General features: G+C 41.6%; 1 protein-coding gene across 9 annotated transcripts in view; it reads left to right on the top strand.

Annotated features, from left to right (window-relative positions):
* Positions 1–23,183, top strand: part of neb (nebulin) — a 55,781-nt gene that overhangs the window by 13,011 nt on the left and 19,587 nt on the right. For all 9 annotated transcript variants that reach the window (XM_029530820.1, XM_029530817.1, XM_029530818.1 and 6 more), the window contains exons 29-107: positions 102–209; positions 305–616; positions 753–959; positions 1,070–1,174; positions 1,308–1,415; positions 1,498–1,809; positions 1,977–2,183; positions 2,283–2,387; positions 2,477–2,584; positions 2,675–2,986; positions 3,131–3,337; positions 3,444–3,548; positions 3,678–3,785; positions 3,875–4,186; positions 4,290–4,496; positions 4,586–4,690; positions 4,968–5,075; positions 5,175–5,486; positions 5,583–5,786; positions 5,929–6,033; positions 6,414–6,521; positions 6,608–6,919; positions 7,016–7,219; positions 7,370–7,474; positions 7,834–7,941; positions 8,028–8,339; positions 8,436–8,639; positions 8,782–8,886; positions 9,002–9,109; positions 9,282–9,593; positions 9,682–9,885; positions 9,979–10,083; positions 10,686–10,793; positions 10,912–11,223; positions 11,313–11,516; positions 11,625–11,729; positions 11,824–11,931; positions 12,027–12,338; positions 12,450–12,653; positions 12,790–12,894; positions 13,003–13,110; positions 13,235–13,546; positions 13,806–14,009; positions 14,119–14,223; positions 14,345–14,452; positions 14,536–14,847; positions 14,949–15,053; positions 15,202–15,300; positions 15,455–15,556; positions 15,674–15,781; positions 15,893–16,204; positions 16,309–16,413; positions 16,526–16,630; positions 16,735–16,839; positions 16,935–17,042; positions 17,154–17,264; positions 17,436–17,633; positions 17,739–17,843; positions 18,001–18,105; positions 18,196–18,300; positions 18,396–18,503; positions 18,622–18,735; positions 18,828–19,025; positions 19,267–19,371; positions 19,553–19,657; positions 19,776–19,883; positions 20,010–20,117; positions 20,232–20,339; positions 20,432–20,536; positions 20,663–20,767; positions 20,856–20,954; positions 21,061–21,165; positions 21,288–21,392; positions 21,496–21,600; positions 21,776–21,880; positions 21,970–22,074; positions 22,199–22,303; positions 22,395–22,499; positions 22,634–22,738. In XM_029530820.1, the coding sequence (XP_029386680.1) occupies positions 102–209; positions 305–616; positions 753–959; positions 1,070–1,174; positions 1,308–1,415; positions 1,498–1,809; positions 1,977–2,183; positions 2,283–2,387; positions 2,477–2,584; positions 2,675–2,986; positions 3,131–3,337; positions 3,444–3,548; positions 3,678–3,785; positions 3,875–4,186; positions 4,290–4,496; positions 4,586–4,690; positions 4,968–5,075; positions 5,175–5,486; positions 5,583–5,786; positions 5,929–6,033; positions 6,414–6,521; positions 6,608–6,919; positions 7,016–7,219; positions 7,370–7,474; positions 7,834–7,941; positions 8,028–8,339; positions 8,436–8,639; positions 8,782–8,886; positions 9,002–9,109; positions 9,282–9,593; positions 9,682–9,885; positions 9,979–10,083; positions 10,686–10,793; positions 10,912–11,223; positions 11,313–11,516; positions 11,625–11,729; positions 11,824–11,931; positions 12,027–12,338; positions 12,450–12,653; positions 12,790–12,894; positions 13,003–13,110; positions 13,235–13,546; positions 13,806–14,009; positions 14,119–14,223; positions 14,345–14,452; positions 14,536–14,847; positions 14,949–15,053; positions 15,202–15,300; positions 15,455–15,556; positions 15,674–15,781; positions 15,893–16,204; positions 16,309–16,413; positions 16,526–16,630; positions 16,735–16,839; positions 16,935–17,042; positions 17,154–17,264; positions 17,436–17,633; positions 17,739–17,843; positions 18,001–18,105; positions 18,196–18,300; positions 18,396–18,503; positions 18,622–18,735; positions 18,828–19,025; positions 19,267–19,371; positions 19,553–19,657; positions 19,776–19,883; positions 20,010–20,117; positions 20,232–20,339; positions 20,432–20,536; positions 20,663–20,767; positions 20,856–20,954; positions 21,061–21,165; positions 21,288–21,392; positions 21,496–21,600; positions 21,776–21,880; positions 21,970–22,074; positions 22,199–22,303; positions 22,395–22,499; positions 22,634–22,738 (12,327 nt within the window). The remainder of the gene's footprint in view (positions 1–101; positions 210–304; positions 617–752; positions 960–1,069; positions 1,175–1,307; positions 1,416–1,497; positions 1,810–1,976; positions 2,184–2,282; positions 2,388–2,476; positions 2,585–2,674; positions 2,987–3,130; positions 3,338–3,443; positions 3,549–3,677; positions 3,786–3,874; positions 4,187–4,289; positions 4,497–4,585; positions 4,691–4,967; positions 5,076–5,174; positions 5,487–5,582; positions 5,787–5,928; positions 6,034–6,413; positions 6,522–6,607; positions 6,920–7,015; positions 7,220–7,369; positions 7,475–7,833; positions 7,942–8,027; positions 8,340–8,435; positions 8,640–8,781; positions 8,887–9,001; positions 9,110–9,281; positions 9,594–9,681; positions 9,886–9,978; positions 10,084–10,685; positions 10,794–10,911; positions 11,224–11,312; positions 11,517–11,624; positions 11,730–11,823; positions 11,932–12,026; positions 12,339–12,449; positions 12,654–12,789; positions 12,895–13,002; positions 13,111–13,234; positions 13,547–13,805; positions 14,010–14,118; positions 14,224–14,344; positions 14,453–14,535; positions 14,848–14,948; positions 15,054–15,201; positions 15,301–15,454; positions 15,557–15,673; positions 15,782–15,892; positions 16,205–16,308; positions 16,414–16,525; positions 16,631–16,734; positions 16,840–16,934; positions 17,043–17,153; positions 17,265–17,435; positions 17,634–17,738; positions 17,844–18,000; positions 18,106–18,195; positions 18,301–18,395; positions 18,504–18,621; positions 18,736–18,827; positions 19,026–19,266; positions 19,372–19,552; positions 19,658–19,775; positions 19,884–20,009; positions 20,118–20,231; positions 20,340–20,431; positions 20,537–20,662; positions 20,768–20,855; positions 20,955–21,060; positions 21,166–21,287; positions 21,393–21,495; positions 21,601–21,775; positions 21,881–21,969; positions 22,075–22,198; positions 22,304–22,394; positions 22,500–22,633; positions 22,739–23,183) is intronic.

Here is a 23,183-nt window from a genome sequence, read left to right as displayed (position 1 = left end):
TAGTCGCAGTTTCTTCTATAATATTGTACACCAATTTTACATTGATAAAGTTTGAATTTGAATTGAATCGATTTTATATCTGTAATGATCATTTTATTCAGAATTACTACACCTATGCTCATCGTCAAGATCTGCTCAAAGGACATCAGATGAAGGAAGATGCAATTCCTATCGTTGCTGCAAAATCTTCCAGAGACATCGCCAGTAATGTAAGTTCTGATTATTAATACTATTAATGATGGACTTGAAATCTAAATGCATTTAATACAGGTATTCATTGCACCATATGTTTTTCATTATTCAGTACAAGTACAAGTTGGCTTATGAGAAGGCCAAAGGCCACCATGTTGGCTTCCGCAGCCTCCAGGATGATCCTCTGCTGGTTCACTACATGGAGGTGGCCAAAATGCAGAGTGACAAGAACTACAAGAAGGACTACCACAAGGCCAAGCTGAAGTATCACACCCCAGTGGACATGATGAGTGTGGCTCATGCCAAACAGGCCTCAGCTGTTCAGACCTACGCTGGCTACAGGAAGATCCCTCACAACTACTTACTGCTGCCTGACAACATGCACCTGCAGCGCTGTCGCAACATGATGGAGATTCAGAGCGATGTATGTTTTTTTTTTTTTTTTTTTAACCTTCATATCTTATACCTAATATAATTGATGCATATTTTAGTAAAATAATGTTAAACACAGTTGGAAAGCATTATGCATTGTGTTGACTTTAAACTCTGTATCCCCACAGAATGTCTACAAATCTGATTATTCCACCTGCTACAAAGGTGCAGGGTGGGTCCCTATTGGTTCCCTGGATGTTGAGAAGGCCAAGACTGCTAAAGCTGCTCTGGATGAGAGGGGCTACCGCCAGCATCCCAGTACTCTCAAGTTCACAAGCAAGACTGATGCCATGAACATGAGTTTGGCTCTGACCAACAGCAAGCTGTTGGACAAGGTGCAAATGTTGTCTCTTTATAAAATGTTAAAATATTAAAATGCCCGTTGTATTCTCCTAAAAGGATGTTACAAAAATCCCTCCCTCCCCCCATTTTTTTTTTTTTCTAGACTGCATACAAAGCATCTGGCGAGAAGTTCATGCACACATACCATCTGCCTGCTGACAGCCCAGAGTTCCTCCAGGCTAAATTCAATGCCCAGACGATAAGCGAGGTTAGTACACAAAGCAATCACAGAAAATAAAGATTTTATCACCAAATCTGCAAGCAAAGGGCAAGTGAATTCCCTGAAATGCCATGTATATATGTTGGTATCCAATCTCTAACATTTTACTGTTTATCCACAGAGTCACTACAAGCAGCAGTGGCTTGAAGATATTGCCAAGGGATATGACATGAAGCCTGATGCTATTTCTATCCTGCATGCCAAGCAAGGCAGACATATTGCCAGCGATGTAAGTAAACTATGAATCCTCTCAACACAGAATGAGATCAGTAGGTTTTTTAATGTGTTTAAATAATTCCTTCTGCTTTTAGGTCCAATACAAAAAGGCTTATGAGAAGGCCAGAGGCCACCATGTTGGCTTCCGCAGCCTCCAGGATGATCCTCTGCTGGTTCACTACATGGAGGTGGCCAAAATGCAGAGTGACAAGAACTACAAGAAGGACTACCACAAGGCCAAGCTGAAGTATCACACCCCAGTGGACATGATGAGTGTGGCTCATGCCAAACAGGCCTCAGCTGTTCAGACCTTCGCTGGCTACAGGAAGATCCCCCACAACTACTTACTGCTGCCTGACAACATGCACCTGCAGCGCTGTCGCAACATGAACATCCAGTCAAGTGACGTGAGTAGCGGTGGTAGTTTTATTAGACAATTATGTGTTTCACCACAACCATCTATAAATGATGTGCTACAGCTACACGTTTGTGCAGAAAGCTTCAAGTGAACAATCCCGCTAACTTAGCCCCACGACCAATATGTATCATAACCTAATTCTTCCATTTTTTTCAGTGCGATTACAAGTCTGAGTGGAATACCTGTATCAGAGGTATTGGATGGGTCCCTATTGGCTCACTTGCAGTTGAGACTGCTAAAGTTGGTGGTCAGATTCAGAGTGACCACAAATACCGCACACATCCATCCAACTTCAAGTACAGCAAGCTGATGGACTCCATGGACTTGACTCTGGCTACTGCCAACAACCAGATCATGAACAAGGTATTTTCTATTTGACTGTTCTTTGAAGTACAGGGCTACAAAAACTATCTCGTTCATAACAATGTTATTCATTTGTTTTTCTGGTATCTTCATTTTCAGAAAGCATACACCGCCGCTTGGGAAAACGACAAACTGTCCGTCCACGTCATGCCAGATGCTCCTGAGATTCTCCTGGCTAAGGCTAATGCTCTCAATATGAGCAATGTAAGCTATTAAATATATTGCAAAATTTAATTTTAACTAATGTAACTTAATTTAGTGCTTAACTCATATGAGTCTTTGTTTGTCCTCAGAAACTTTACAAATCTGGTCTTGTGGAAATGGCCAATAAGGGCTACAACCTCAAAGCCGACGCCATCCCCATTGTGGCTGCCAAGTCTGGTACCACCATTGCCAGTAATGTAAGTTGGGAGCAGTTCCTTCACCAGATTAAGACCTTTACCCACTACAACCTGTCACATGTGGTAAACAATCCTTAATTATTCTTACAGTACAAGTACAAGTTGGCTTACGAGAAGGCCAGAGGCCACCATGTTGGCTTCCGCAGCCTCCAGGATGATCCTCTCCTGGTTCACTACATGGAGGTGGCCAAAATGCAGAGTGACAAGAACTACAAGAAGGACTACCACAAGGCCAAGCTGAAGTATCACTCTCCGGTGGACATGATGAGTGTGGCTCATGCCAAACAGGCCTCAGCTGTTCAGACCTACGCTGGCTACAGGAAGATCCCTCACAGCTACCTGCTGCTGCCTGACAACATGCACCTGCAGCGCTGTCGCAACATGAACATCCAGTCAAGTGACGTGAGTAGCAGTTGAGTTCTGCCAAGGAGTACTGCACTTCTGCTCCAAGCTATGTTTAAACACCAAATATATATTGTGTACTGTAATTTATACATTTGTGCCTAAAGAAACTGACATGTGAATTGAAACTTTCTGTCTTTTCAGTGCGATTACAAGTCTGAGTGGAATACCTGTATCAGAGGTATTGGATGGGTCCCTATTGGCTCACTTGCAGTTGAGACTGCTAAAGTTGGTGGTCAGATTCAGAGTGACCACAAATACCGCACACATCCATCCAACTTCAAGTACAGCAAGCTGATGGACTCCATGGACTTGACTCTGGCTACTGCCAACAACCAGATCATGAACAAGGTGTTTTCTATTTTCTGTTTAACTATTCTTTGAAATACAGGGCTAGAAAAAATATCTAGTTCATAACAATGTTATTCATTTGTTTTTCTGGTATCTTCATTTTCAGAAAGCATACACCGCTGCTTGGGAAAAGGACAAACTGTCCGTCCACGTCATGCCAGATGCTCCTGAGATTCTCCTGGCTAAGGCTAATGCTCTCAATATGAGCAATGTAAGTATGATCAGTGAAACTGATAAATTAACTTTTAGGCATTGCAGATCTTATGGGGTTATTGATGATCATTTTGCGATATATAAACAGTTTTATTTCACTCATGTGTTACTTTTATTTCTTTTATAGAAACTTTACAAATCTGGTCTTGTGGAGATGGCCAATAAGGGCTATAACCTCAAAGCCGACGCCATCCCCATTGTGGCTGCCAAGTCTGGTACCACCATTGCCAGTAATGTAAGTTCCTGTCTTACATCAATAATCACAGTATATTCACTAAACAGTACAGTTTCTGTGAGTGACAAAGTTTGTATTTGCTGTCATAGTACAAGTATAAGTTGGCTTACGAGAAGGCCAGAGGCCACCATGTTGGCTTCCGCAGCCTCCAGGATGATCCTCTGCTGGTTCACTACATGGAGGTGGCCAAAATGCAGAGTGACAAGAACTACAAGAAGGACTACCACAAGGCCAAGCTGAAGTATCACACCCCAGTGGACATGATGAGTGTGGTTCATGCCAAACAGGCCTCTAAAGTCCAGACTATGGCTGGATACAAGCATAATATCGGCCACTACACAGTGCTGCCTGATGCCATGAACCTGGAACTGGCTCGCAACATGCAGTTCATTGCCAGTGACGTATGTAGAAAGTCTCCTGGGTTTTACATTCATGTTGCCATTGTTGTATGCACTTGTGCTGCATTGTGAAGAACTACTGTTTCTGTTGACATTCCCCCATCAGAACCAGTACAAGAGTGAGTATCAAAACTACATCAGAGGAATAGGATGGGTTCCCATTGGCTCGCTGGATGTGGAGAAAGCAAAAACAGCTGGCCGGGTCTTCAGTGAGACACAATACCGTCAACATCCCAGCAACTTCAAATTCACCAAGGATATGCATTCCATGGATCTGGTTCTGGCCACCGCCAACAACCACATCATGGATAAGGTACTGGATAGGGCAGATCATCAAGTTAACACAAGTGCATTTTCTGCTTTGTTTTTTTGTCAATTAACCAAGCATATTCTGGTTTGTAGCAATCTTACATTAAAAACTGGGAGAAAGACAAGACTACAATCCACGTCATGCCTGATGCCATGGATGTTGTTCTGGCCAAAGCAAACAAGAGAAACTACAGCGAGGTACAGTGTAATAACTTCATTTTTATATACGCTTGTCTGCATATTTTTTAGACATACATCTATTGTAAATATTTACAAAAAGCTTGAATAAAAACAGCACTGTCTACAACATAAGCTGCAGAAATCCTTGTAATAAATACAATGTTTAAAATGTTAAGCACCTAAAACTTTGGCACATTATCCAATCATAACCCCAACACCTACATACAGTCTAACAAACACAAAAGGTATACAGCAATATATGAATTCGAAAGTGATTCTCTTTTTCTCTCTTCAGAAACTGTATAAATTGGACAATGAGCTGTCAAAGAAGAAGGGCCATAATCTCCGTGCTGATGCGATTTCAGTCCAGGCTGCCAAAGCCTCCACTGCTATTGCTAGTGATGTAAGTGTATTTCGACACCGTGCAACCTACATTCTGTTTTATTTCTTATGTTTCCCAACTCACCAGTTTGGTTATCAAATCTCTCACTTGCTTTTTTAGTACAAGTACAAGACAGGATACCGTAAGCAGGTCGGCCACCACATCGGTGCCCTCAGCATCCAGGACGACCCTCTGCTCATGTTGGCTCTGAACTCAGCCAAGATCGCCAGTGATGCTCTGTACAAGAAGGACTTCAACAAATCCAAGACCAAGTTCAACCTGCCGGTGGACATGATGGCCTTTGAGCTGGCCAAGAAGAACCAGATTCAGGTCAACCATGCCAACTACATCACCCGTCTGCACAACTGGACTTGTCTGCCAGACTCCAATGATGTTGTCCAGGCCAGACATGCTTATAACCTGCAGAGTGATGTGAGTATCTATCCATGTGCGAACTTTATGATTGTAAATGTTTTTAATTTTGGGAACCTTTCACTGTAATCAATCTTCTTGTTTTGCTTTATCCAGGCTATTTACAAGGACGATCTGAGGATGATGCAGGGCATTGGATGGGTGCCAATAGGCTCACTGGATGTTGAGAAGGTGAAGAAAGCTGGTGAGGTCCTGAGCGAGAAGAAGTATCGTCAGCACCCCAGCAACTTCAAATTTGTAGGCTCTACTGAAGACATGCCCATGGTGTTGGCTAAGGCCAACGCTCAAGTCATGAACAAGGTATGAAATCCTGCTTAAATAGTTATTTAGCATAATATCGGGCTACTATGTTACATAAATATGAATATTATAAGGAAATTCTAAAAGCATAAAAAATTGTATTGTCAGTTCATCCTCATGTTGTTGTTATCTGTGACCGCAGAAAGCATACATAGAAGCCTGGGAGAATGAGAAGACGAAGATTCACGTCATGCCTGATGCCATGGATTGTCTTCTGGCCAAGGCAAACAGTTGCAACTACAGTCTGGTATGTGAACAGTCCAACAGTTTTACGTTACACGAACACTTATATATTAGTTAGCGTCACTTATGGCTCACAGATATGATTGAGTAAAATTTGGTGTTTTCACAGTCGGATATTTTATCTGATGTTGACATGCACTTAACAAAATATAGGAATTTCTTTTACACATAACATATTGATCTTATGTAAAATGAATTATGTTCCACTATTATGCAATACATCTGACTAAATTCTGCCTATGTCTAAAAAAACATAAAAAATATATTTCTGAATAAAAGTTATTCAGTTATAAGTTATTGATTAATTCTGATCGCAACATTTCCTCTCAAAATTAACAAAATTAACATAATTATTACCTTTGTGATGTTTGTGTTTGTTTACAGAAAAGATACAAGCAGGCAAATGAAGATGCCAAGAAGAAGGGCTATGATTTACGCAATGATGCCATTTCCATCATCGCAGCCAAAGCCTCCAGGGACATTGCCAGTGATGTAAGTTGTTGAGTTTCACTCATATTAAAGTTAAAATACATCATTACTGTACATCTAAACATGGAAGCATTTAATTTTTCTTCCAGTACAAGTACAAGACAGGATACCGTAAGCAGGTCGGCCACCACATCGGTGCCCTCAGCATCCAGGACGACCCTCTGCTCATGTTGGCTCTGAACTCAGCCAAGATCGCCAGTGATGCTCTGTACAAGAAGGACTTCAACAAATCCAAGACCAAGTTCAACCTGCCGGTGGACATGATGGCCTTTGAGCTGGCCAAGAAGAACCAGATTCAGGTCAACCACGCCAACTACATCACCCGTCTGCACAACTGGACTTGTCTGCCAGACTCCAATGATGTTGTCCAGGCCAGACATGCTTATAACCTGCAGAGTGATGTGAGTATCTATCCATGTGCGAACTTTATGATTGTAAATGTTTTTAATTTTGGGAACCTTTCACTGTAATCAACCTGCTTGTTTTGCTTTATCTAGGCTATTTACAAGGACGATCTGAGGATGATGCAGGGCATTGGATGGGTGCCAATAGGCTCACTGGATGTTGAGAAGGTGAAGAAAGCTGGTGAGGTCCTGAGCGAGAAGAAGTATCGTCAGCACCCCAGCAACTTCAAATTTGTAGGCTCTACTGAAGACATGCCCATGGTGTTGGCTAAGGCCAACGCTCAAGTCATGAACAAGGTACGAAATCCTGCTTAAATAGTTATTTAGCATAATATCGGGCTACTATGTTAAAGAAACATGATTGTGATAAGAAATTGAATCATAAAAATGTGTACATCTAGCAACGATTTTGCCGGTAAAGTCCCATGTTGTAATCTGTGACCGCAGAAAGCATACATAGAAGCCTGGGAGAATGAGAAGACGAAGATTCACGTCATGCCTGATGCTATGGATTGTCTTCTGGCCAAGGCAAACAGTTACAACTACAGTCTGGTATGTGAACAATACAACGTTTTTGCTGTACACTAACACTTAAATATCCATTAATTGCACTTATGGCTTACAGATATGATTGAGTAAAATTTGGTGTTTTCAGCGTTGGATATTCTTCCTGATAGTTATTTAAACCTAACACTATATTGGAAATATTTTTCAGATAATAGTGATGTTATTTGAAATGAATTATGGTCCACTATTAAAAATAACACATTCCTAAATTCTTCACATGTGAAAAAAACATTTTTAAATATATTTCTAAATATAAATAACCTTTATTGATTAATTCTGAGCGCAACATTTCCTCTCAAAATTAACATATTTATTACCTGTGGTATGTTTGTGTTTGTTTACAGAAAAGGTACAAGCAGGCAAATGAAGATGCCAAGAAGAAGGGCTATGATTTACGCAATGATGCCATTTCCATCATCGCAGCCAAAGCCTCCAGGGACATTGCCAGTGATGTAAGTTGTTGAGTTTCACTCATATTAATGTTGAAATACATCATTACTGTACATCTAAACATGGAAGCATTTAATTTTTCTTCCAGTACAAGTACAAGACAGGATACCGTAAGCAGGTCGGCCACCACATCGGTGCCCTCAGCATCCAGGACGACCCTCTGCTCATGTTGGCTCTGAACTCAGCCAAGATCGCCAGTGATGCTCTGTACAAGAAGGACTTCAACAAATCCAAGACCAAGTTCAACCTGCCGGTGGACATGATGGCCTTTGAGCTGGCCAAGAAGAACCAGATTCAGGTCAACCACGCCAACTACATCACCCGTTTGCACAACTGGACTTGTCTGCCAGACTCCAATGATGTTGTCCAGGCCAGACATGCTTATAACCTGCAGAGTGATGTGAGTATCTATCCATGTGCGAACTTTATGATTGGAAATGTTTTTAATTTTGGGAACCTTTCACTGTAATCAATCTTCTTGTTTTGCTTTATCCAGGCTATTTACAAGGACGATCTGAGGATGATGCAGGGCATTGGATGGGTGCCAATAGGCTCACTGGATGTTGAGAAGGTGAAGAAAGCTGGTGAGGTCCTGAGCGAGAAGAAGTATCGTCAGCACCCCAGCAACTTCAAATTTGTAGGCTCTACTGAAGACATGCCCATGGTGTTGGCTAAGGCCAACGCTCAAGTCATGAACAAGGTATGAAATCCTGCTTAAATAGTTATTTAGCATAATATCGGGCTACTATGTTACATAAATATGAATATTATAAGGAAATTCTAAAAGCATAAAAAATGGTATTGTCAGTTCATCCTCATGTTGTTGTTATCTGTGACCGCAGAAAGCATACATAGAAGCCTGGGAGAATGAGAAGACGAAGATTCACGTCATGCCTGATGCCATGGATGTTCTTCTGGCCAAGGCAAACAGTTACAACTACAGTCTGGTATGTGAACAGTCCAACAATTGGTAGTACAGCAACTGCCATGTAAGGATTTGCTATCAATGGTAGATTCACATGTTTAACGTCACTGTGTTGTTGTTTTGTTTTTTTTTTACAGAAAAATTACAAGCATGCAAATGAAATCGCCAAGAAGAAGGGCTATGATTTGCGCAATGATGCCATTTCCATCATCGCAGCCAAAGCCTCCAGGGACATCGCCAGTGATGTAAGTGTCTGTGTTGTTAGGGAACTGATGAGTTAAAAGGGACAGTTTAGATGTAGCATTAAATTCCCCATTTTTCTTTATTGGACAAGGGTCACGCTCCAAAGGAGCTTTTATTATTTTACACACATTGTAACTGTTTGGGAATAATTACATAGTAATGTTTTTCTTCCAGTATAAGTACAAGACAGGATACCGTAAGCAGGTCGGCCACCACATCGGTGCTCGCTGTGTGGAAGAGGACCCTCTGCTCGTGCTGGCTCTGAACTCAGGCAAGATCGCCAGTGATGTTCTGTACAAGAAGGACTTCAACAAGTCCAAGACCAAGTTCCACCTTCCAGTGGACATGCTGAATCTCGAGCTGGCCAAGAAATGCCAGATTCAGGTCAATGACTTCAACTACAGAACTCATCTGCACAACTGGACCTGCCTACCCGACTCCAACGATGTGGTGCAGGCCAGACATGCTTACGACCTGCAGAGTGATGTGAGTGTAACTTTCAGGCAACTTTGTTTCTGAAGATCTTGTGTTTGAGGGTGTCACAAGTTAATTTCTGTGCTGCTCCCCTTCACAGGCTGTCTACAAAGCTGACCTGAAGTGGCTCCAGGGCCTGGGCTGGGTCCCCATCGGTTCACTTGATGTGGAGAAAGCCAAGAAAGCGGCAGAAATCTTGAGCGAGCGGAATTACCGCCAACACCCCAGTACTGTTCCCTTCACCTGCCCTACTGATTCCATGGAAATTGTTCTGGCAAAGAATAATGCCACAACCATGAACAAGGTAAAATTTTGTCATAATCTTTATTTTCAGTGTAGATGCCTTTGGTTAATAGTGTATCTAACTCTGGGATTATTTGTGGGGCTTTTTTTCCAGCGCCTCTACACAGAAGCATGGGAAAATGAAAAGACCAAGCTACATATCAACCCAGACACTCCTGAGATTCTCCTTTCTCAGCAGAATGCTATCAACATGAGCAAGGTAGTATAACTCTTGTTGCACCTCACAAGAAGGCAAATTTTAAGTGTTTTATCATTTATTTATTTACATTAGGCTTTCTTCATTTCCTTACACACAAAATAAAAATTGTAAATAAGACAATACTCAGTGAAAGCTTTCACACACTCGGGTGAAAAAAATCTACATTTTGAATTGTTCGCAGGTAGTGATTGTATCAAATCTTGAGTGTGTGTGCTGATATATATATATATTTATATATACTCTATATATTTGATGCACAAAAAAAGCTTTTTCATAGTTTAGACTAAACCCGCAGAGTTTGCAGCATAGGATAGTTCGTAGAGCTTTGGTCTCATGATCTGGGCTATACTTAAATCAAGAGCGGCTCTGTGTTGTAGGTTTGACAATCTTTTAACTATTTAATCCTCTTGTTTTAATTTTAAATTGCCAGTTTTTTGTCTCATTTAGATTACTCCTTATTCTAATTTTAATTAGCAGACATTTAAGATTCTTATAGTATCTTCTGTGGCTCTGTGACCGAAGCCCCACTTCTGTGATACTGCAGCAATATAAAAATCTAATTTTTCATAAAAAAATATATTCATATATGCCTTTCTTTATAGAAACTTTACAGACAAGGTTTTGAGGAAGCAATCAGAAAGGGCTATTTCCTCCCACCGGATGCAATCGCTGTCAAATCTGCAAAGGCCTCAAGAGACATCATCAGTGATGTGAGTGACTGATACCGTATCATACACAATATCTCTTTACGTGATTAACACTCCGGAATAAGACACAAGAAATGTCCTCCTGAATGTAACATAAATCTCTTTCTTGTGATCTGACCAGTACAAGTACAAGACAGGATACCGCAGGCAGGTCGGCCACCACATCGGTGCTCGCTGTGTCCAGGACGACCCTCTGCTCATGTTGGCTATTAACTCAGCCAAGATCGCCAGTGATGCTCTGTACAAGAAGGACTTCAACAAATCCAAGACCAAGTTCCACCTCCCAGTGGACATGCTGAATCTTGAGCTGGCAAAGAAATGCCAGATTCAGGTCAACCACGCCAACTACATCACCCGTTTGCACCAGTGGACTTGTCTGCCAGACTCCAATGATGTTGTCCAGGCCAGGAAAGCCTACGATCTTCAGAGTGATGTAAGCACTTCTGTAACACACTGAACGATCTGATCATATTATGCCATTTTCGTGCACTGATGCGTTTTGATGTTTGCTTTCCCCTTCAGGCTGTATACAAAGCTGACTTGGATGAGATTGTTGGTGTCGGATGGATCCCTATTGGTTCCCTGGATGTTTTGAAGGCCCAGCATGCTGCAAAGATTCTCAGTGATCGTCTCTACAGGCAATCACCGGACAAACTGAAATACACCACTGACATGTCCTCCATGCCCATGGTCTTAGCCAAAACTAATGCTACTATCATGAACAAGGTAAAAAGATAAAGTACAATCATATCCTTCCTTCTGTATAAATTGTCCTGTTGATTTCAATCTGTTTTTTTTTTTTTTGGTTTTGTTTTTCTCTGTCTCTCACCACAGAGAGACTACATTGCTGCTTGGGAGGCTGAGAAGATTAAGACTCATGTAACACCCGACACACCAGAGATTTTGCTTTCTAGAGCTAATGCATACAACATCAGCCAGGTATGTTCGGTCTGTTTTGACCTGTTGGGGAATATCAATGCCATTAGCATCGTAATCTATATTTTAGAATTAATCACTTTTCCTCCCTTTTCAGAAACTCTACAGACAAGGTGTTGAAGACATGTTCAGGAAGGGCTATGACATGAGGGCTGACGCTGTCTCTGTTATTGCTGCCAAACATTCAAGAGAAATCATCAGTGATGTATGTGACATACAGTTGAATTATTCCCTTGTGTATTTCAATGATTGATGGTATTTTTTCTCTTAACCATCACTTAACTCCCTCTCTCTTTGCAGTATAAGTACAAGACAGGATATCGTAAGCAGGTCGGCCACCACATCGGTGCTCGCTGTGTGGAAGAGGACCCTCTGATTATGTTGGCTCTGAACTCAGGCAAGATCGCCAGTGATGTTCTGTACAAGAAGGACTTCAACAAGTCCAAGACCAAGTTCCACCTTCCAGTGGACATGCTGAATCTTGAGCTGGCCAAGAAATGCCAGATACAGGTCAATGACTTCAACTACAGAACTCATCTGCACAACTGGACCTGCCTACCCGACTCCAACGATGTGGTGCAGGCCAGGAAGGCTTACGACCTGCAGAGTGATGTGCGTAATGAGAATTTTTTCCATAATGAAAGTTGCATTTATATATTCATATGTATATCTATATTTTTTTTTAAACTAAGCATCACCCCCCCCTCTTGTCCTCTCTTGTAGGCTGTGTATAAGGCTGACATGGAATGGATCAAGGGCACAGGTTGGGTGCCAATAGGATCTGTTGACGTGGAGAAGGCCAAGAAAGCAGCAGAGATCCTGAGCGAAAGGAAATACCGTCAGCATCCCAGCAACTTCAAGTTCACTGCCAGCACATCCGATATACCATATGTCCTTGCTCAAGCCAATGCAGAGACTATGAACAAGGTATGGATAGTGCATCTTATTTGATAGCATGGTAATGCTTTTTTTTTTTTTTTTTTTTTTTTTTCAACCAATGTGTCTTCTCTTTGTTTGACAAAAAAGTAAATCTCACTCTAGCCGATTAATGTGCTCCTTACAGAGATCATATATTGCTGCCTGGGAGAATGATAAAACCACCATTCACGTCATGCCTGACACCCCAGAGGTCATGCTGGCCAAACAGAATAAACTCAACACCAGTCTGGTAATGCAGCGCCTCTCCACATACTCTCCAGCATGTCAAGAATCATTTCATCCACTGTAATTTTTGTGTGCACCACACAATTTGACAGGATCATTGTTGCCTCCCCAGAAATATTATCGTGAAGGCTATGTGGAAGCCATCAACAAAGGCTACTTCCTTCCCAAAGATGCCATTTCTGTTCTGTCAGCCAAACACTCCAGGGACATCATCAGTGATGTAAGTCCGCACAATTTTCCTGCTCGATAGTTTACAATATCGTTCTTTTAGACTTTTTTTTGCATTTTGCAGCATTTGTTTGTCTTCAGAAAATTATCTAAATATATTTATCTCACATTTTCAGTACAAATACAAGGCTGGTTTCCGCAAGCAGTGCGGCCATCATATTGGTGCCCTCAGTGTTAAGGATGATCCACTGATTATGTTGGCCGCTCATGCAGCCATGATCTCCAGTGACAACATTTATAAGAAGGACTTCAACAAGTCCAAGACCAAGTTCCACTTACCAGTCGACATGCTGACAATTGAACTTGCCAAGAAATGCCAGATCCAAGTCAATGACTTTAACTACAGGACTCACCTGCACCAGTGGACGTGCCTGCCTGACTCCAATGATGTGGTCCAGGCTAGAAAGGTCTACGACTTACAGAGTGACGTGAGTACTTTTTAAATTTAGGGGCTAGTGAAATTTTGTAAGTATTGCATTCATTATAAAAATTACTACGTTTTTGGTTTGCTATGAAATTACCAGATTGCTTGGCTTCTTGAGGTCTGTATATCTGTTAGTTTTATAGTTATTCAAAATACTTTCATTTACAAAGTCAAGAATGAGGTCTGCTTCCAAAAGAGTTCATTGAAATCATATATTGCACAACACATCAGGACACTAACAAATGGTCGTATTTGTTTTTCAGGCTGTATACAAAGCTGATCTGGAATGGCTGAGGGGATGTGGCTGGTCACCTCAGGACTCTGTGGATGTCATCAAAGCTAGAAATGCCCAGGCTATTCTGAATGAAAGGCTCTACCGCCAGCCTCCAAGCACTGTCAAGTTCACCAGCGTTGTGGACCTTCCAGCTATTGTCTTGTCCAAGCAAAACGCTGACATCCTCAGTGACGTGAGTAATAACCCATTTCTCTGGTGAATTTAAAGTATTAAACTAAATATTTTGTACAGATATTGTGTGACTGAATGTGTTTTGTTTTTTTTTTTCCCTTCCCTTACAGAGGAAATATAGGGAAGTCTGGGATAAAGAGAAGCTCACCATTCACCTGCCACATGACACCCCAACCATGGAGCTGTCCAAGGCCAATGCCATCAACATCAGCAATGTAAATTTCTAACCCAAGTTTTACACAGATTACTTAACTTTTTTACTATTCTGTTTCTACACGATTTTGATGTGCAGGCAGTTTGTTTTATAGTTTTTTTGATGATTCTTTTTCTTTGCAGAAACGGTACACAAAGGACTGGGATGACCAGAAGGCCAGAGGATACCATATCAAAGAAGATGCTATCTCTGTGCTGAAGGCTAAAGCTTCCAGAGACATCATCAGTGATGTAAGGAAAAAATGTGGATGTGGTCACAGCAAGATGAATAAATTATCAGAATTTTGCTAAACCCTTTAATTCCTCCCTTTTAGTACAAGTACAAGACAGGATACCGCAGGCAGGTCGGCCACCACATCGGTGCTCGCTGTGTGGAAGAGGACCCTCTGATCATGCTGGCTATTAACTCAGCCAGGATTGCCAGTGATGCTCTGTACAAGAAGGACTTCAACAAGTCCAAGACCAAGTTCCACCTGCCAGTGGACATGCTGCCACTTGAGCAGGCCAAGAAATGCCAGATCCAAGTCAATGACTTCAACTACAGAACTTATTTGCATCAGTGGACTTGTCTGCCAGACTCCAACGATGTTGTCCAGGCCAGGAAGGCCTATGATCTCCAGAGTGATGTAAGTTTGTGATAGCACTCAAAGACTTCACAGTCTTTGAAATAGTTATTTCTGCACGTGTGAATTACCTGACAATCACAAACTCTGCTATGTTTCCTCAGGCCGTATACAAATCTGACTTGGAGTGGCTACGTGGATGTGGTTGGATGCCACATGAGTGTGTGGATGTGATGAAGGTGAAGCATGCTCAGAAGATCCTGGCTGAGGTAAGTCTGCCTATTATTTAACTTCACTTTGACTTTGCTGGTGCTGAAAAATCACATTCAAATAAGTTTATAAAATGTTTTAAGTGATATCGGTACACATATAGTGTCATCTGGAATTTTTCTGAATTACTTTCCTGCTTTCATACAGAGAGGCTACCGTGTCAAGTTGGATGAACAGAATTACACAGTTCCAACTGACAGAGTCGACTTGGTCAATGCCAAGAATGCTGCCGATGTCCTCAATGAGGTGAGGATGATTCGACCTGTTTTTTCAGATCAGATTCAGATCCTTCAGATTTTTACGTTTTGTTTTTGTTGACATTGTTGATGTCTGCAGATGTGTGTGTGTGTGTTTGTTGTTTTTTTTTTAAGACTAAATGTTGGTTTCTCACTCTCTTCAGGCCAAGTACCGTGAAGCCTGGCACCAGGACAAGACCAAATACTCCCTTGTGGACACTCCAGTTCTTGCTACAGCCAGAGAGGTGGCTAAGAACGTTCACCCAGTAAGATGTCCTCCTCATTTCATATATCATTTCATATATTTATTGTAATTGCCCTCTTATTATCATCTTAGTAATTGATCCATTATGATAAACTTAATGTATTTTCATCTCTTGCAGCATCTGTATACCAAAGCATGGGACTCAGTGAAAGCCACAGGGTACTACATGCCCGGGGATGCTGTGCCAATCAAGCAGTGCATCACGACAACTAAAGTTCAGAGTAAAGTGAGTAGATGGACAAAGTCACACTTATTTGTTTGTGTCATAACAACATCATTTACCAGTACTATAGTACTGCACATAATATGATGGAGTTGATTTGTGTGTGTCCTGCAGCACAACTATCTTGAGGGATACCGTAAGCAGGTCGGCCACCACATCGGTGCTCGCTGTGTGGAAGACGACCCTCTGATGATGCTGGCTCTGAACTCAGCCAGGATCGCCAGTGACGCCCTGTACAAGAAGGACTTCAACAAGTCCAAGACCAAGTTCAAGCTGCCAGTGGACATGCTTCAGTTTGAACTGGCCAAGAAATGCCAGATCCAAGTCAATGATGACAATTACAGAACTCGCCTGCACCAGTGGACGTGTCTGCCAGACCAGAATGATGTTATCCAGGCCCGCAAAGCGTATGATCTCCAAAGCGATGTGAGTGCTATCAAGAGCCACGCCAAGCTAGGACATGTTTGTACAAGAAATTGAAAGGAAATTGTCTCTTAGCCTACTAAAAATGTCTTTGTTTTTGTCTTCAGTTTATTTATAGGGCTGATCTTGAATGGATTCGTGGCTGCGGATGGGTGGCAGCTGACTCTGTTGACCATGTCAAAGTCAGGAAGGCCCAGGAGATTCTCAATGACGTATGTCTATATTCTGCCTTTTGATTTGGCTTTTTTGTGTGTGTGTTGTTGTTTGATTAATTTTGGTGTCCACTTTCTGTGTCTCATCTCTATGTTTTCGTTATATTTGCAGAGGCTTTACAAAAAGAATGCCATAGACAACTTTGGAAAATACACTCTCGTTGTGGACTGCCCTGAGATTCTCTTGGCGAAGACCAATGCTGCTAACCTCAGTGATGTATGTCAAAAAAGAAGAAGAAGAAGATTTAAATAAAGAAAATTAAAAATTCACACAAATAAACAATTATTTAATACAAATGACTGCTTTTCTTCTTACTGTAGCTGAAGTACAAAGAGACATTCAACGCAGAAAAGGGTCATTACATTGGTTCAGATGACACTCCTCAACTGGCCCACAGCAGGGAGGTCTCCAAGATCACCAGCGAGGTAATTTTGAATAATTGCATACTCAACAATGACATCATTTGTAGTCATTTGTCAGTCACATATTTTAACCCTGTGCTTACTTTGTGTCATTTCAGAAACTCTACAAACAGCACTGGGATGAATCTAAGGCCACAGGCTACCAGCTGGACCATGAATACATCCCACTTGTCAGCGGAAAGAAAGGCAGGGAGATTGCTAGTGATGTGAGTGCCTATAATGTCTTAATGGCAGTCAGTGCTGATGAGGCGAAAACATAGGAATCATGTTTTCTTCTTATATTTAAATCAGACTTTGATTATTTTGGATCCACTTAGGTCAAGTACAAGGATGCCCATGAGAAGGGCAAGGGTCACTATATGGCTGGAACCCTGGTGGACTTCCCTGAGGTGATGCGTTGTGGAGACCAGGAGAAGAACAAGGGACTGGTAAGATATTAATAATAATCTGTCTATTTATTCCAGTACATCAAGGTACCGCAGTAATTTATAGGGATAAGAGTTTACAAAGCGCATTCATATGATTACTTTGAATGCATGTACATTGATTTATTTCATAATTTCAATAGCAATTTCAATAACTGCTCATATCTTTTACAGAGGCTCTACCAAAAGGACTACCATCATACCAAGTCCAAGACCCACATCCCACCTGACATCATCGCTAACCAGGTTGCTAAGCGCTGCCAGGATATGCTGAGCGATGTCATCTATCGTACGTACCTGCACCAGTGGACTTGCCACCCCGACCAGGAGGATGCCATTCGTGCTCGCAAGACCAACGAGATTCTCAGTGATGTAGGTCCTTCTGTACATCTCTGCATCTGCTGCTTGTGCTCGAACAACTTTTGATAGACATACAGACAGTGCACTTAAGGTAATACTTCATTTGTGCTATTTTAGGTGTACTACAAGGACGACCTGAACTGGATGAAGGGTATTGGTTGCTATGTCTGGGACACACCTGAGATTCTGCGTGCCAAAAAGTCCTACGAGCTGCAGAGTGACGTGAGTAACAGCATGGAGGATCACAAGAAATCACATCAGATCACACAGAAACATTCTTAGGAATTTATGATTTGTTGAACCAAGGTGTTGATTTCATCATTGAAAAGCCATTCTTGAGTATGTGAAACATTCACCCATGTAATATCTTCTCTTACAGCTTAAATACAGAGACGAGGCCAAGAAAGAGTTCAACAATTACTCCATTGTGACGGACACCCCAGTGTATGTGACTGCTGTTCTGGGTCACACCTGGGCCAGTGATGTGAGTGAACTGAACTTAAATGCATTATAACTCCTGTGTTTTATTTGAATTTGCCTCCAATTAAGTATGTTAAACAATTGTCATCAACAGCTCAACTACAGGGAGGCTTATCAAAAGGAGAAGCACCTGTATACCACTGTTCTGGATACCTATGACTATGCCAGATGCCTCAACTTCAAATATTTCTTCAGCAACGTAAGTAAAGAAAGACAAATCTCTTCCTCAGATGTCAGTTTCGTAAATTGCCCTTTTTCTGTTTATATGATGTCGATGTTCTGGATTCTCGACAGAAAAACTACACTGCTACCTGGGACAAAATCAAAGCCAAGGGCTACCAGATTCCACATGACGCTCACGCCCTGCAACATGCCAAACAACAGAAGATCATTCTCAGCAACGTGAGTTCGACTTTGAGTTCACACACTTTCAGTCTGTGTTTTACAATGCTGGAATTTTCTTGACACAAGTTTGAATATCGACCGTTAAGAGACGTTGTGACTGATGTTGCCCCTTTAGGTGAAGTACAAGGAGGATTATGAGAAGTTCAAATCCCTCTACAGTTTGCCCAAATCACTTGAAGATGATCCTTCAACTGCTCGCTGCATCAAAGCTGGAAAGCTGGTCCTCGATGTGAGTTCAGTTTGTCTTATCGTACAGATCTTTATTTGCAGTTATTTCACAGATAAACAATGCAATAACCATTTTCCTGTCCATCTTTATAGCGTCTGTACAAAGAGAACTATGAGAAGACCAAGGCCAAGAACCATATCCCCCCAGACATGTTGGAGATTCTGTCTGCCCGCAACACCCAGACCACTGTCAGCGGAATCAACTACCGCAAGTACCTGCACCAGTGGATCTGTCTGCCTGACATGCAGGTGTATGTCCAGGCACGCAAAGTCAACGAGCAGCTCAGTGACGTGAGTATCTGACCTCAACTTATTATTCTGGGCCACAATCGCTACAAACTATGTAGCTGCTGTGGCTACATACAGAATAAACTTTTATAAACATTTATAATCTTTTAATTGTTATAGCTTATAAAGTGCCAGTACTTTTTGAATCTCAACACAATATTGAAAACAGGTTTGGGTCGAGCCAACTGTAAACTATATTCTCAAACTCACCGAACTTACAGCTTTCATTGTATCCTCTCCTCAGATCTTCTACAAGGATGATCTCAACTGGCTGAAGGGTATTGGCTGCTATGCCTGGGACACACCAGAGATTCTTCGTGTCAAGCATGCTGGTGACCTTCAGAGTGATGTAAGTCAGATTCATTCTTTATTTTCAAAAGAACTTTTTCATATTTCTCTCCCCGTTGTGAAACAGTATTCCTTCATCCCTAACTTCCTGTCTGATAAATGCTCTATATAAAATTTTCATATTACCGGATTTTGTGCTGAGAAGCAATTTTGGCTGCAACATTCTTGTATGTTTCCTCCAGAACAAGTACAAAGCCAAAGGCATCGAGGCCCTCAAGGACTATTCAGTGGTGACGGAGACTCCAGTGTATGAGACAGCCAAGCAGAATGCTCAGAATCTGAGCGATGTAAGAGACTGTGCAGTTTTTTGGGTTTTTTTTGTATCTGTATGATTTTATTAATTTTTTTTTTATAAACAAAAAAAGTTTTGGCTTCATTTGTATCTCTTCTATTCGCCTTTTCCAGCTGCACTACCGCTATGATTACAACGTCAACATCAAGGGCACAAACACTGCTCCTGCTACTACCGTTGAAACTGAAAGGGCACGTCTGGCCAACTACATCCAAAGCGATGTAAGTTAATCTTCTTATTCAGTTTACTTGTTTAGGAATTACTATCTCAGGGGTTTTTCAGTGTGTGTGTCTCTGTATACTGTATCTATTCATCCTGTCTGACTCAGATGTGTTGGCCTCTTTCAGAACTGGTACAAAGAGGCCAATAAGAACTTCATGCCAACTGGTTACTCCCTGCCCCACGACACCCCGCTCATCAAGCAGGTTAAGGCAAACAGCGTTATCTCCAGCAATGTAAGTGTTTTCTTATCTTCTATCAAACAGTAATTTAGTTCTGTCGGCAGCAATTAAACTGGCTGATAATGCAGTAGTTTTATCCTGCTGAATAATTAAAATTCATTTGTGTAGGTGAAGTACAAGGAGGCCTATGAGATGACGAAGGCTAAGGGTTACACTCTTCACCCAGAGGGTGTCGACTTCGTCAACACAAGAAAAGCCAACAAGATCATCAATGAGGTAAGATAATGCACTGCTTTACATTACTCCTTTATGAATTTTTTTTTTCCTGGATGACACAAGCTCATATGTCGCCTTCTTTCCTTCTGCAGCGTCTTTATCGTGAGTTGTACCACAAGCAAAAGGACAAGATCCACACAACCTACGACACCCCTGATATCAAACAAGTGAAGAAGAACCAGGAGCACCTGAGCGACGTACGGAACCATTCTCCTATTATTAATATCATTCGTGCTCATGCTGTTTTTAATCTTCGTATCTTCATGGAATTGAATAATATGCACATATATTCATGCCACATTCTTGTTCCCTTCCTATCATAGCTGTGGTACAAAGAGAAATACTACAACAGCAGAGGGCAGCTGATCTCTATGCCCATTACACCCGAGCTGATGCACTGCTACCACGTCAATGATATCTGCAGCGAGGTAAGGCTAAAATAGAAGCTTTTCTTTAACATGCACTTTCACTAAATCCATTTGGACACTTTGTTAAAAATCCATTTTGTGTCTTCAGCTGAAATACAAAGAGGATCTGATGTGGCTGAGAGGTGTTGGCTGTTTCCTGTATGACACTCCAGAGATGGTCCGTATCCGCAACATCACCAACTTCAAGGTACGTGTTTCATTTTATATCGCATTATATTCCCTCATTCGTAGGATGTATTCAAGTCAGTGGCGTCATAATCATTTGTGTGGGTTGTCTTCTTTCACCTTTTTAGGTCAACTATCCAGTGGACGCACATAAGAACCTCGCCAACTTCTCTGTGGTCCTGGACACTCCAGAGTACAAGCGCGTAAGCGAGCTCAAGACCCACATGAGCAACGTGAGTGGCTACCCCAAACATATTTTATCGCATCATTTGAATGCTTTTTTGTTTGTTTTGTTTTCCCTTACGAAATAACCAACCTGATTTTTGTTGTTCTTCCCTTTTTTTTCTTTTTCCAGATCATCTACAAAGCTCAGAGCAAGGAGGAAATGGCGAAGATCTCCGTCCCTGCTGACTCTCTGGACATCAAGAGAGTCAAATGGGCCCAGCAGCTGACTAACCATGCAAGTTCAGATACAGAATCCCCTGATGAAAACATTGTTTTACATAGATTTATGTTCTTTCTTTGCAATAATCTGCTGATTACGTTTGTCTGTTACTCTGCAGTACCAGTACACAGATCTGGCTGCTAAGCAGAGAGCTCATTTTACTCAAGAGCCTGAAACTCCACACATGGGCCATGCAAGAAAGATGAAAGTTGTCTTCAGTGAGGTGAGTCTTCCCTTTCCTCAAATCCCTGATGATTATTTTTCTTTGGCCTCACTGGCGCTTTGCAGTGGGCTGTAGTACCTTCATTACCCTTCGCCCTGACTATGTTAACAATGTTTCCTTGCACAGTAAGTTGAATCATCAATCAAAGTGCAATACAAATGTTTTCTTACCTTAGAACAAGTACAAAGAACAGTATGAGAAGATGAAGCACAGGTACACTGCCATTGCTGACACACCTCTCCTGATCCGGGCCAAGAAATCCTACATCCAGTCCAGCGATGTGAGTGTGCTCATTCAGCAACCTTTACTGCAAACAATAATATTTGCATCAGTGCATCATTTGACACACTGCCTTCTGCTTGTCTTCAGCTGCGCTACAAAGAGACTTTTGAGCTTTCCAAGGGCCACTACCACACCGTCAAGGATGCCCTGAACATCATGTACCACCGCAGAGTCACCGACGATATCAGTGAGGTCAGCAATAAGAAATTAGCTGGTTGATTATTTTCAGTGATCTTCTTTGCATTGTTCACACGATAAGTATCATTTTTGCTTTTTCATCTGTCTTTCTGTTTTTATCTCCATCACTCTTCCACAGGTTAAATACAGGGAGAAGTACATTAGCACTCTGGGTACATGGAAGTCCATCCCCGACCGTCCTGAGCTCTTCTTCAGCAGAATCGTAAATGACAACATCAGCAACGTGAGTACTGTTGACCAGCAAGCCGTACTAATTTATTTAAATTATTTATCATTTACATATATATGAAATCCAATTTGCTGTCTTTTTTTAGGTCAAGTACAAGGAGGACCTGGATTGGCTGAAGGGTATTGGCTGCTTTGTATGGGACACACCTGAGCTGCTGCGGGCTGAGAGGAACAAGGAGCTCTACAGCGAGGTGAGAGATCGATGTACTTTATAATTTGACATTTGTAATAAACTGCTTTGAAAATCCTTGTAAATTCAATACTACATACAGTACAATGTTTAGTTCTCTCTCTGTTTCTAACAACTACTATTTTTTGGTAACAGAGACTTTACAAAAGCTCTTATGAGAAGAACAGAGGCAACTTCAAGTATACCTGCGACTCTCCGTTCTTCACAGCCGTGAAGAACGCTTCTGGTCTCATTAATGACGTGAGTCCTTTCATTCTTTAACCCAGCAGAGTGAGTAAAAAAAGTCTAGTTTCTGTTGCAAAAATGTTATAATTAGTTTGTTTTGACCTCATTATTGATCACATTTTTTTTGTGTCTGTGGATTTTCTACTGGACTCTCAGCTTGGAGGTAAAATAGCGTGAATTCATTCATTATGAAAATTGCCTATAACATTAATCAGCTGCTCTTGTCATTTATAAGTCTGATATCAGGTGTTTAAACTGTGTCCATTGCTTGTCTATTCGACTTGTTTTAACCTCCCTTTGTCCCTGGAGAAGCCTGATCACACAGCAGTGTTTTGGATATTTGCCCTTAACTACCCTCTGACATTCTGAGCAGAGGGCCTACAGAGCTCACTATGAGAAGACCAAGGATAAGTTCACCATAACTACAGATGATCCTAGATACCAACTGGCCAGGGAGAAC

This window comes from Echeneis naucrates, chromosome 21 (assembly GCF_900963305.1).
Source record: "Echeneis naucrates chromosome 21, fEcheNa1.1, whole genome shotgun sequence".
NCBI classification, from domain to species: domain Eukaryota; kingdom Metazoa; phylum Chordata; class Actinopteri; order Carangiformes; family Echeneidae; genus Echeneis; species Echeneis naucrates.
Note: the sequence above shows the minus strand (reverse complement) of the source record. Positions and strands in the feature narration are given on the sequence as shown.